This window comes from Ictidomys tridecemlineatus, chromosome 5, assembly GCF_052094955.1.
Source record: "Ictidomys tridecemlineatus isolate mIctTri1 chromosome 5, mIctTri1.hap1, whole genome shotgun sequence".
In the NCBI taxonomy this organism is placed as follows: domain Eukaryota; kingdom Metazoa; phylum Chordata; class Mammalia; order Rodentia; family Sciuridae; genus Ictidomys; species Ictidomys tridecemlineatus.
Window position 1 is genome coordinate 96,142,460 of NC_135481.1, and position 11,017 is coordinate 96,153,476.

Consider the following 11,017-nt stretch of genomic DNA (forward strand, 5'->3'; position numbering starts at 1 on the left):
GCAATTCCTGAGCAACCTCCCAAGATGGCCTTGTCTGATATAGTTCCCACTGATCTTCCAATGCTTCCATATGCAAAATATGCAAAAATAATTGTTAATACTCATCCCTCATGGCTACCCATCCCAAATCAAGGACTTGCCCATCCCTATTCTACCCATCTATTCTTCCTATAGGGCTTTGCTCCATAATAATAAAGTATTATTTAGCTCTGTATGAGGCTAAGTGCCTTACCTGCATTTTTTATCCTCATAAACCCTATGGAGAAGTAGGTTCAATTATTATCTCCATTTTATAGAAAAAATAAAAAGGTATAGGAAGTCCTTTCCTTGAAGGAGTTTACAGTTGAGGAAGTTTAGAAAGGACTGTAACAAGTACATAACTCACCAATATAAAGTACAACATATTAAATTCATGTGAAAGGGTCAAAGTACTCTTTTAATCAGGGAGATGGTAGAGGCTTTGGGTAGAAGATGAAATATGAATGGATTTTAGGGTTTTGACAAAAGATGACTGGGAGACCGCGTTTATAGGAAAAGCATGAGAGAATGTGTAGAGGATGACTGGAGCAAGGAATGGCAAATAGCTTGTAGAAGTAGAGTTTAGGCTGATAGGGCATACATTAGCACTATGTGACTTCAGCACTTTATGTAAGCACAGGAGCTTGGGTTGCTTCGTGGATACATGGATAGGTTTTGACAGGGGTGATGTCTGGTTCGGGAACACAACTTGAAAAAATTAATCTTGTGGCATATATCTGTGGCATATGCATTATTAGCATATAAGAAAGAGAAAAAGAGTGAGTAAAGGTAAAGAGTTTATTTGGAAGGCTAATTGTAATAGATCAGGGTTTCTCAGCCTCAGCACTATTGGAATTATACTATTGGAATTATTGTGTAATTGTTAGTTGTGGGGGTTTTTACTTTGCATTGTGGAATATTTAGCAGCTTTTCTAGTCAGTACTTACCAGGTGTTAGAAACTCCCTTCCCCCATATGACATTGCTAAATGACCCTAGGGAGGCAAAATCACCTCCATTTGAGAACCAATAGACCATGTGGGAAATAAAGAAGGCCAGGGTGTTAAGACATGGGTAGGGGTAAAATTTAAAACCTTTGACAAGTGTTTGGATAGGAGTGTGAATGAGAAGACGCATGTTGTAAATTCAAACAGAATAGCAAAAAAAGCCCTAGAGGCTTTGTAGTCTTATATGCTTATAATTGCTTGCACCCTTTTGCAGGGTGATTTGGTAAATAAAGCCATTTAGAGAGCAGTTTGGTAAAATCCTATTAAAAAATCACAAAAATTATATTGCCCTTTGATCCAGCAATTCTATTTCTGGGAATTTATCTTATGTGATTCAAATGAAGATGAGTAATCTTTGTTGCTTATGTATAAAGCAACAAAGGTACATAAAGACAATAACCATGTTCTCAACAATTCCATCCTCCACCTACTAACCACATTGCCTGTTAAATGAGAAGCCCAGATTTAAGAAGTCGATTTAAGAATCAGAGGAGGTAGAGTTTGAGGATTCTGGAGCGAAGTTGTAGCTAATGAAACAAAATCTCAGACAGGTGGGGAAGAAAGGGCAGATATAAAGAATGCCACAGAGAATTTACTAACTTCTTTTTCAGAGAGGATGCGACTACAAGGATTTGCAATGGAGAAAGGAGCAAGGGAAGTTGGCTGGAGGACCTCTTAGGGCTTCATTCAATGATGTTATCTACAGGGTAAAAGGATCGGTTGGACTGGAATTTGTATAGAATCTCGAACTTTGCCTGAGCGCATTCTTTGAAAACAAGGATTGTTCACTTTCTAGTGGGAAGCTATTGGCGAACGTATATTAAAGACTCTTTTGGGCTGGGGTTGTGGCTCAGTGGTAGAGTACTTGCCTAGCACAGGTAAGGACCTGGGTTCGATCCTCAGCACCACATAAAAATAAACAAATGAAATAAAGGTATTGTGTCCATCTACAACCAAAAAAAAAAAAAAGACTCTTTTGCGAATACGCTATGTATTCAGACTACAAGCAAAGAACTAGCCAATATTCTTTCTCCTGAAGTGCCTAGCAATTTTTTAAAAATTGGTCTCTAAGTATGGAATCTCTGTTAATTGTTAAGGATTCTGCCTCTGTAGTGTGAAGTCGCGCATTTACAGAAAGTAATTTTTCTTAACTAAGGCGAGCAGGAGAAGCCCTGTAGATACGAGGTGGGCGTGGCCAACGCAGCAGAGGTTGAAGGCCACGCCCCCTTCCCAGAGTGCACTGCAGCCACTGCCCGGCTGGGCTCGTTTCTCCAACTTAAGCGGCCTGGGAGAGCGGTCTTGCAATGGACGGGCTCCGGGCTAGCGCTGGGTTGTTGAGGCGCGGGAGGTTGAGGCGCCGGCGCCAGCCCCAGCCACACAGCGGGTCGGTCTTGGCCCTGTCCTTGAGGCCCAGGAAGATCCGAAGGCAGCTGAGGAGAAATATTGCGTCCCGCATGGCCGCTCTGAGGGCTCAGGCGCTGCCGAGCGAAGACTCGGAGGACTCCAGAGTGGAGTCGACGGCGGACGATCTGGGGGACTCGCTGCCTGGTGGAGCGGCGGCGGCGGCCAGTCCAGAGACGGCCCGGAGAGAGCCATACGGCCACCTCGGGCCTGCTGAGCTGTTGGAGGCCTCGCCCGCCGCGCGTTCCTTGCAGACCCCGCCGGCGCATTTGGTGGAGGCGCAGACCCCGCCCGCGCGCCTGGGGCCGGCTTCGGCGCCACCTGCGCGCCTGGTAGAGGTAACTGCTGCACCCACCCGAGCGGTGGACACCTCAGCTCGGCTATGTGCTTCCCAGCCCTTAGGAGCCGCTGCACCACCCTGGACGCCTGCGACGCTGTTGGGCTCTCAGGTGGAAAACGCGGGTAGGGAGCTGCCCTGGGACTCTCCGCTGCAGCGCGTCTTGGCTGAGCTGAGCCGCATCCCTAGCAGCAGACGGCGGGCGGCGCGCCTCTTTGAGTGGCTTATCGCGCCCATGCCGCCGGAACATTTCTACCGGCGCCTTTGGGAGCGGGAGGCGGTGCTGGTGCGGCGGCAGGACCACACCTACTACCAGGGCCTTTTCTCTACTGCCGATTTGGACTCCATGCTCCGCAACGAGGAGGTGCAGTTCGGGCAGCACTTAGACGCTGCGCGCTACATCAATGGGCGGCGAGAGACCCTGAATCCCCCGGGCCGAGCCCTGCCCGCCGCTGCCTGGTCCCTGTACCAGGCAGGCTGCTCCTTGCGCCTTCTCTGCCCTCAGGCTTTCTCAGCCACCGTGTGGCAGTTTTTGGCTGTTCTTCAGGAGCAGTTTGGAAGCATGGCAGGCTCCAACGTTTATCTCACGCCACCCAACTCTCAGGGCTTTGCCCCCCACTATGACGACATCGAGGCTTTCGTGCTGCAACTGGAAGGTAGGAAACTCTGGCGTGTCTATCGTCCTCGGGTGCCAAACGAGGAACTGGCCCTGACATCTAGCCCCAACTTCAGCCAGGAGGACCTTGGTGAGCCTGTGCTGCAGACTGTGCTGGAGCCTGGAGATTTGCTCTATTTTCCTCGCGGCTTCATTCACCAGGCTGAATGCCAGGATGGAGTCCACTCTCTGCACCTCACCGTGTCCACGTACCAGCGGAATACCTGGGGCGACTTCCTAGAGGCCATACTCCCTCTGGCTGTGCAGGCCGCAATGGAAGAAAATGTAGAATTTCGGAGAGGTCTACCTCGAGACTTCATGGATTACATGGGGGCCCAGCATTCGGATTCTAAGGATCCAAGAAGAACCGCTTTCATGGAGAAGGTCCGGGTCTTAGTTGCCCGTCTGGGACACTTTGCTCCTGTTGATGCTGTGGCTGACCAGCGAGCCAAAGATTTCATCCATGATTCACTACCCCCCGTGTTGACTGATAGGGAGAGGGCATTAAGTGTTTATGGGCTTCCAATTCGCTGGGAGGCTGGAGAACCTGTAAACGTGGGAGCCCAGTTGACAACAGAAACAGAAGTCCACATGCTTCAGGATGGGATAGCTCGCCTGGTGGGTGAAGGGGGCCATTTATTTCTCTATTACACGGTGGAAAACTCTCGTGTTTATCATCTGGAGGAACCCAAGTGCTTGGAAATATACCCGCAGCAAGCTGATGCCATGGAACTCTTGCTTCGCTCCTACCCAGAATTTGTAAGAGTAGGGGATCTGCCTTGTGACAGTGTGGAGGATCAGCTTTCCTTGGCAACCATGTTGTATGATAAGGGGCTGCTGCTCACCAAGATGCCTCTAGCTCTAAACTAGTTTCTTGTTGATTGTTGGAAACAAAGCAGTAGTGATTGTCCACTACCACTGCCACCAGTTCACTTTTTTTTAAAAACTGGCGTTCTTACCTTGATGACCATCAGTATGGTCACATTTACTTATTTACCTTTATGACTGCTTCAACGTCACAAATCTCAGACAGTCTTCTAGAAGGAACCACTTCATCTAGGTACAAAAGTAAAAAAATGGAGGAGGAAAATGAGCTATTTCTACAGAAGTAACCTTAATGCCTAATCATTTTAGAGCACCAGCTTCATCCCCCTCTGGCTTCAGTGTGTTGTGTAGCACTGGCTATATCATTCTGCTTGAGACATTAGAAGTTTTTGTTTGGAAGTTATATCTTTCATTTGAGTTCTCTTTCATCAAATGGTGTGTGGGGGAGGGCAGTTGGGATCAGTATTCTGTTTTCTTATTAAGTTTGTATGAACATTAGAAGAGTTATTAAAGTACCAAAGAATGTTTCCCTTTTCTGAGGCTAGATTCTTATGTGGCTTGGTTTGAAGATGTGGGTTGTGGGGATGGGGCAGATAAAATCTATAATGGTTGACATGAAAAGCAACCTGGAGTGATTGCAGGATATAAAATGTAGAATGTTAAACTTTTTAAAGAGAGGGCTAGGGGTATAGCTCAGCAGTGGAGTACATGTGCACAAGGCCCTGGATTCAGTCCCCAGTACCACATACGCACAGATTCAATAAAGAAAAAAATTGCATTTGATTGGGGACCTTTCTTTAACTTTGGAAGTATTTTACTCATTTTAATTACAGTACTTGAACTCCAAACAGCACAATCCTAGTAGAAAAGTCATTTTCCACTATCATGGTCAACTAAGAGTATGTATCCTGTTCATTGCTTGCTTGAATCAGTGGCTGGTTCTGCTCCCTAAAGGGCAGCATGTCACCTACTTGTGCCTTCACAGTCCTTTATCAACCAACTTATAGCAAACTGGCCTGGAGGGAAGGCTGGTGTTCAAGTTACTTTCCACTCTCATTTTTTTTCTGGCAGTTGGAAGAAACTTCCCAAAATCTGGCAAGTGAATATTCTCTCATGGTTGGTGGAAAAGAGCCTGATGTACCAGAAAGAGCCTTGGAACCAGAAGACCTGGGTTTGGGGTGGTGGCTGTTAGGCAGCTGGCTGAGTGATCTGAGGCTGCTGCTACACTCGGACACACAGATTTTGTAAGTATATTTTGGTAACAGCTTGATATCTGCACCCTTATCATTTAGATTGTGTCTGGAACTCTTTAAGATCCTGTCATTATATCTGGCAGTTTCAGTTTTTTAAGGTTGAGAACTTTTGTAATCTTTTTCTAAAAGTTATAAAAGCAAAGATGTATATAAAATAAAAATGATAGCTCCCCTCCAACTTACTTTTCAGAGGTAATTTTGTGGTGTGTGTGTGTGTGGGGGGGGTATTAGGGATTTCGCCCAGCCCTTTTTATTTTATTTGGAGGTGAGGTCTTGCTAAGTTGGCCTAGGCTACCCTCCAATTTGCCATTCTCTTGCCTTAGCCTCCCAAGTAGCTGGGATAGAAGTGTGCTATCATGCCCAGCTAATGTATCCTCATGCCCTTTATTTGAATTTTTTCAGTCAGTTCAAATAAAGCTGTATGTCCCCCCCCCCCAAAAAAAAAAAAAAAAAAAGAAACAGAAAGTGAATGAAAACCTGTCAGGAATAATAGGAAGACTCAGTAGTTGGTAACCAAGAAGGGGGGAGTAAGACTTTGCTGACTTTTGCCTCACAGGGCTCCCCAACTAAGTCCCAAAACATCTAGATCCTGGAATGGGTTTATTAAAGGAGTCAAAGCATAGGATTCACCCCTAGGAAACTTACTCTGAAAAGTTTCTTGAATAAAAGTTTGGAGTGTCAGTGGTTCTTTTCCCTTTTTGGGTTGTGAGTAAATATGTTTTGCTTCATCCTTCACTTTTCTTACGGCCATCTCCATTGTGAATATTTTCTGTGTCAGCAAGTCTTTTTGGCTTAGTGATTCAATCTAGATTTGAATAAATAATGTTTTTAAAAAATACATTAGGCAGTAAGTCATCCAAAAGTATTAATAAGGTTAGCTATTGTATCATGCTTATTTGTATTAGGTGATCTATGAATATCTAAGAATGTTGTTCTCTTGTGCTATTGAATAGAAATTTTTGCACCTGCTAATGAAAATGGTTGCTTCAGCTATTAGGAGGGCATGATGAGCCTGTTAAGAGATGCTGCTTGGTATGAAGTTGGTTTTGTCAACTACCTTTTTAACATTCTTTTCTATCCCTTCATTTCATCTAAGAGCTTTGAAAAGCTAGAGCAACCCTTTTAGTTACAGAGTTCCTTTGGTGAAAGAGCCCAGATTAGAAATTAAGGAAAATTGAGGAGGAAAAAGAAAATCTAGGAGGCTCAGTTTGGTCCCTCTTCTTTCTTTATGCCTATATGCAAAAAAGAGAGAACACTTTGGGTTTAAGGGATGGTGGAGGCGGGGAGGGAGAAGGGAGGGGATCAGTAAAACAAATAATAGTAAACCCTGATTTTGAGGGCTACTTGATAAAGACTACCAGAATTTTTGTTTTGTTGTCTTTATTATTAGGATTTTATAACCCAATTCTGCAGAGATGTTTTGTATCTTCATACAATATAATATATGTGTCTGGAGTTGTAGAAAGTATGTCTGTGATAGGGGAAAGCATATGTACATGCTTAGGGAGAAAAAGGATTTGAGGAACTCTTGAGAGCTCTGAATTTTCTTTTGTAAACACTGCTTGAATTTTCTTACCCTGTTCTTGATTTCCTGAATCATTTCTTGGTTTCCTTCATTTTCTAAGTTGAGTATCTTCATTGCATGATAAATTTCCCTGAAAGAAGTACTTTTTAGTGGTTATACCCTTACAGCATGTGGGGATGGAAAATATGGAATTTAGAATTAGTCAAGAATCTTAAATTCCAGTCTTAACTACAGTTTTGCTGAGCCACCTTTGAAAAAAATGGTGTGACACAGCTTATATAGATATGGTGCAGTTTTTGAAATGATATATTTGAAGGTACATGTATTTCGTGCCTTTATGATAGATCCTACCTAAAAGTAATCTCATTGTCTCTATAATGTAGACTGTCATCTGCATTTGATACTTGAAAAATGGGCTCAAAGTTTAAGTGTCTTCCCCAGGCTTAAATACCTATTACACGATAGAACTGGAACTTAAACCCTAGTGTGATTTTTTTTTTTTGTATTCTAAAATAGGCACTTGATAAATATTAGTTGAATTTATGAATAACCCAGAAATTACCTGCAGGAGAGAACATGAACTTGCCAATCTATCTTAGGCTGGATTTTTGGATAAGTAGGTGATTGGCACATTACCTTTTCCACTACGGAGAGTGAAAGGCAGAGAAAAATTTTCAGTGAAAAAAAATGGGAGAGTTAGCAGTTGAGGAAGCTATGGCAGAGACCAGAGATTTAGTGCTTACTTTAAAACAGCCTCGTGTTCCTCCAGGAGCAGCACATCTAGGAAGGTATCCCTGACATGGGCCCCTTGAAGTTTGAGGGCTAGGATGCTACGGCAAGCTTCTAGTCGTACACCTGGTGACTCTTCATAGTGGATAGCCCAGAGCAGGAGATCAGTCAGTTGGGGACTTGCTTGCCCAATCTGTCCCAAAGCTGCAGAGATGAGAGAGCAGCATGTTTCACCGTCACTGAAGCCTGAGTTGGCTGTATCCTAGCATCCAGAAATAAATTGAATATTGCAAACATCTTCCCTTTTGTATGGCAGTCAATCACCATTAGAATTTTAAGGTTTAAAATTTAATGTTTAGGGGCTGGGGATGTGGCTCAAGCGGTAGCGCGCTTGCCTGACATGCGTGCGGCCCGGGTTCGATCCTCAGCACCACATACAAACAAAGAAGTTGTGTCCGCCAAAAACTAAAATAAATAAATATTAAGAATTCTCTCTCTAAAAAAAAAAATTAATGTTTAAAAAAACATAGACACATACACAAAGAAAAAGTAATACTTCTTTTTAAAAAGAACTTTTTAGAGAACTGTGGGTGTAGCTAAGTGGTAAAGCCCTTGCCTAGCATGCGTGAGGCCCTGTGTTTGATCCCCTGCACTGTCCAAAAAATATATAACTTAAAAAGTATTTGGCATGGGCCTGGGGATGTGGCTCAAGTGGTAGCGTGCTCACCTGGCATGTGCCGGGTGCTGGGTTCGATCCTCAACACCACATAAAAAAAAAAAATAAAGATATTGTGTCCACCTAAAAAATTAAATAAATAAATAATAAATATTTTAAAAAATACATTTATAAAAGTATTTGGTATGGATTGGATTAAGGTATTATCGCTAAAGGATTCTTATGCAAGGGCTGTTTCATCCCATGCTTGCCCATTAGGATATGAACAAAGTGTAATTTGCTTATTTAGGGATGAAATGTGGGACAGATAACTTGGAAGATCAGCCTAATCAAGGCAGAGAGAGGGGGAAGGGAGGTGCAGTTATTTCACTTACCAGGTTTGGTTATGTTAGAGACCTACCAAAGACTGCCAATAAGAGAAGCAATGCCAAAGATCCTAAAGAGAAACTCGGAATATCAGAGGGCATCGTCTGACTTTTGCAAAGTGCTATAGTTGAAACCTCCAGGGAAAGCAAGATGTATCAAACAGTAAATAACTATTTGGAACTTTGTGTTGTTGTTAGGAACTGTCTTGCTGCCCTTTGCTTTAACAAGTCATTCATAGATCTAGATTTGGGATTCTTGATTAAAAATTAAGATGAGGAAGAGTATTTTTTTCTTCCTCATGCAAGGAACTTCTGAGAAGCTAAGATCATCATTCCCTACATTCCAACCCAATTACTAGAGAGCCTTTAGGCATCATCTATATTAGCACAGGAGACAGTATTTAAAGTTGGGGCCATAATTTTTGTAATACCTCGAATGGCAAAAGCCTTGATTTTCCAGTATGGATCTTGGTGCATCAGATTCACGAGGCATTCAATCACCTGGGATGGATAAGAAGCAGTATTGAAAGGGGAGAACCAAAACAAGAATGGACCAGAAACCAGGAGCCCACTTATTTACAAAGTGCTTTAACTGAAAAATGACCTATCAATTCTAGGGACAAACAAGCTGGAATTTTAACTTACCAGCCTATACACAGTGTATTAGTTGGATTATCTGCTTTTTGGATTGATTTTTCTCAACCCACAGATCTATGGCCATACAGACTTTGTGTGTGTAGGGTGCTGGGAATTGAACCCAGAGCCTCGCACATGCTAAGCATGGGTTCTACTGCTGAGTTATACCCGAGTCCCAGATTTCTTATGAATACCCAATCAGATTTTCCCCTAATAACTTGGGATTAAAACTCCATTCACTGGAATTGATCCTAAAGCCCATCAGCACCCAGATATTGAGAAGCTAGTTAACAGGATTCAGAGGTATTCTCTAGAGTGAAGATTGGACTAGCTGGGAGCTAAAAGGTCCTCCATACTGATTGATATGACTTCTTGATTCTGAAGTCTCATTTAGTGTCCCCACAGAAAGAGAGTATACTGTGCACAAGAGGGGAAGGTAGGCCTTCTTCAAGTCTATCAGGTAAGATGAGAACGTGTTTCCTTTACTTACCATCTTGTTGCGGATCTGCAGGGCACCAGCTGCCAAACAGGCTGCCTGCCGAACTGCTATGAAATCATCAGAGAAACAGCGCAGAAAGCTTGGGAGAAGCTTGGCGGTCATGAGCTTGAGCCCACCTATCAGGTAGAGGGCTTCTACACGCTTCTGGGGATTTCCTAGACCCAGCTTAATCCTATAAGGCACAAGTTGCTTTTATTTCCCCTCCTTAAACTTCCAGTGCCGCCCACTCATCCATTCACCCTCAGGATAAATTTTTAGCTCTGTAGACTCTGTTATCCAGCCTCATCCTGGCACTCAACTGTGCTGAATGACAGAATTAAGTGTCAACTTTCACCCCTTGTGACAGGTTCTCTCTTGCATTGCTATCATATGTGTGATGCATAGTTCAGCAATTGACTCCCAGCCCAGAATGACTGTCTTACCCATTCTCTGTGAAATGGCCTTCTCTTGCTCATACTGAGTAATCAATTTTTCTATGGCAGTCTTGGTATATGCCATTTGTTCTAGTTTTAAATATGATATATTATTTTATTTTTAATTTTTTTCCCAAGGGAAATAATAGTTTGCTTTATTTTAAAATAGCAACTTCCTTACATTGGAGCACTAGCCAAAATTCAATACTGATGCAAATATAAATTTCTTAGGAGCCCAAAATATGTGTCAGATGGATTTTCTGAATTTCTTAAAAGGCAGAATTTTTAAACCATATCAAACAATTAGAAACAATATCAACCAACAGCATGCCACAGTTTAAACCTAAGCCAAATAACCAAACTATGTAAGTTATCTCAAATAATTTTTGTTAATATTTAGGAGAACAATAAACATTTTTAGTAACTTAAAGTGTCTTTCTACTTATCTTCTAATCCTTCCAGGAAGTATAACTTTTCTTCACTAGATTTAAATTTTAAAAAATTCAAATATTTACTCATGGTAAGAAATTCTGGCATTAACTATTAGCTGAATTTATCACAAATAGAAAATCATGAAAGTTTATTTAGCACTTATAAATGACCTTATAAGCCCTAGATGAGAAAGGCAGTTCTCTGCTTTCCAGTAACACCTAAGGATTACATTGCATTATATTAATTCA

At 42.6% G+C, this 11,017-nt stretch overlaps 1 protein-coding gene across 2 annotated transcripts; it reads left to right on the top strand.

Annotated features, from left to right (window-relative positions):
* The first annotated feature begins 2,244 nt into the window (after positions 1–2,244).
* Positions 2,245–10,767, top strand: LOC101972350 (ribosomal oxygenase 1). 2 transcript variants are annotated; one of them, XM_078050493.1, is made up of 3 exons: positions 2,245–4,476; positions 5,313–5,485; positions 9,937–10,767. In XM_078050493.1, the coding sequence occupies exon 1, from the start codon at positions 2,328–2,330 to the stop codon at positions 4,284–4,286; it is 1,959 nt and encodes a 652-aa protein (XP_077906619.1). In that variant the 5' UTR covers positions 2,245–2,327; the 3' UTR covers positions 4,287–4,476; positions 5,313–5,485; positions 9,937–10,767. The 2 variants fall into 2 exon arrangements, with proteins under 2 accessions (XP_077906619.1, XP_077906618.1); XM_078050492.1 differs by lacking the exon at positions 9,937–10,767 and having other exon boundaries at positions 5,313–5,672.
* The last annotated feature ends 250 nt before the right edge of the window (positions 10,768–11,017 follow it).

What these genes read in the sequence shown, in the direction of transcription:
- LOC101972350 (XM_078050493.1), top strand. Translation starts at nt 2,328, where the DNA reads ATGGACGGGCTCCGGGCTAGCGCTGGGTTGTTGAGGCGCGGGAGGTTG.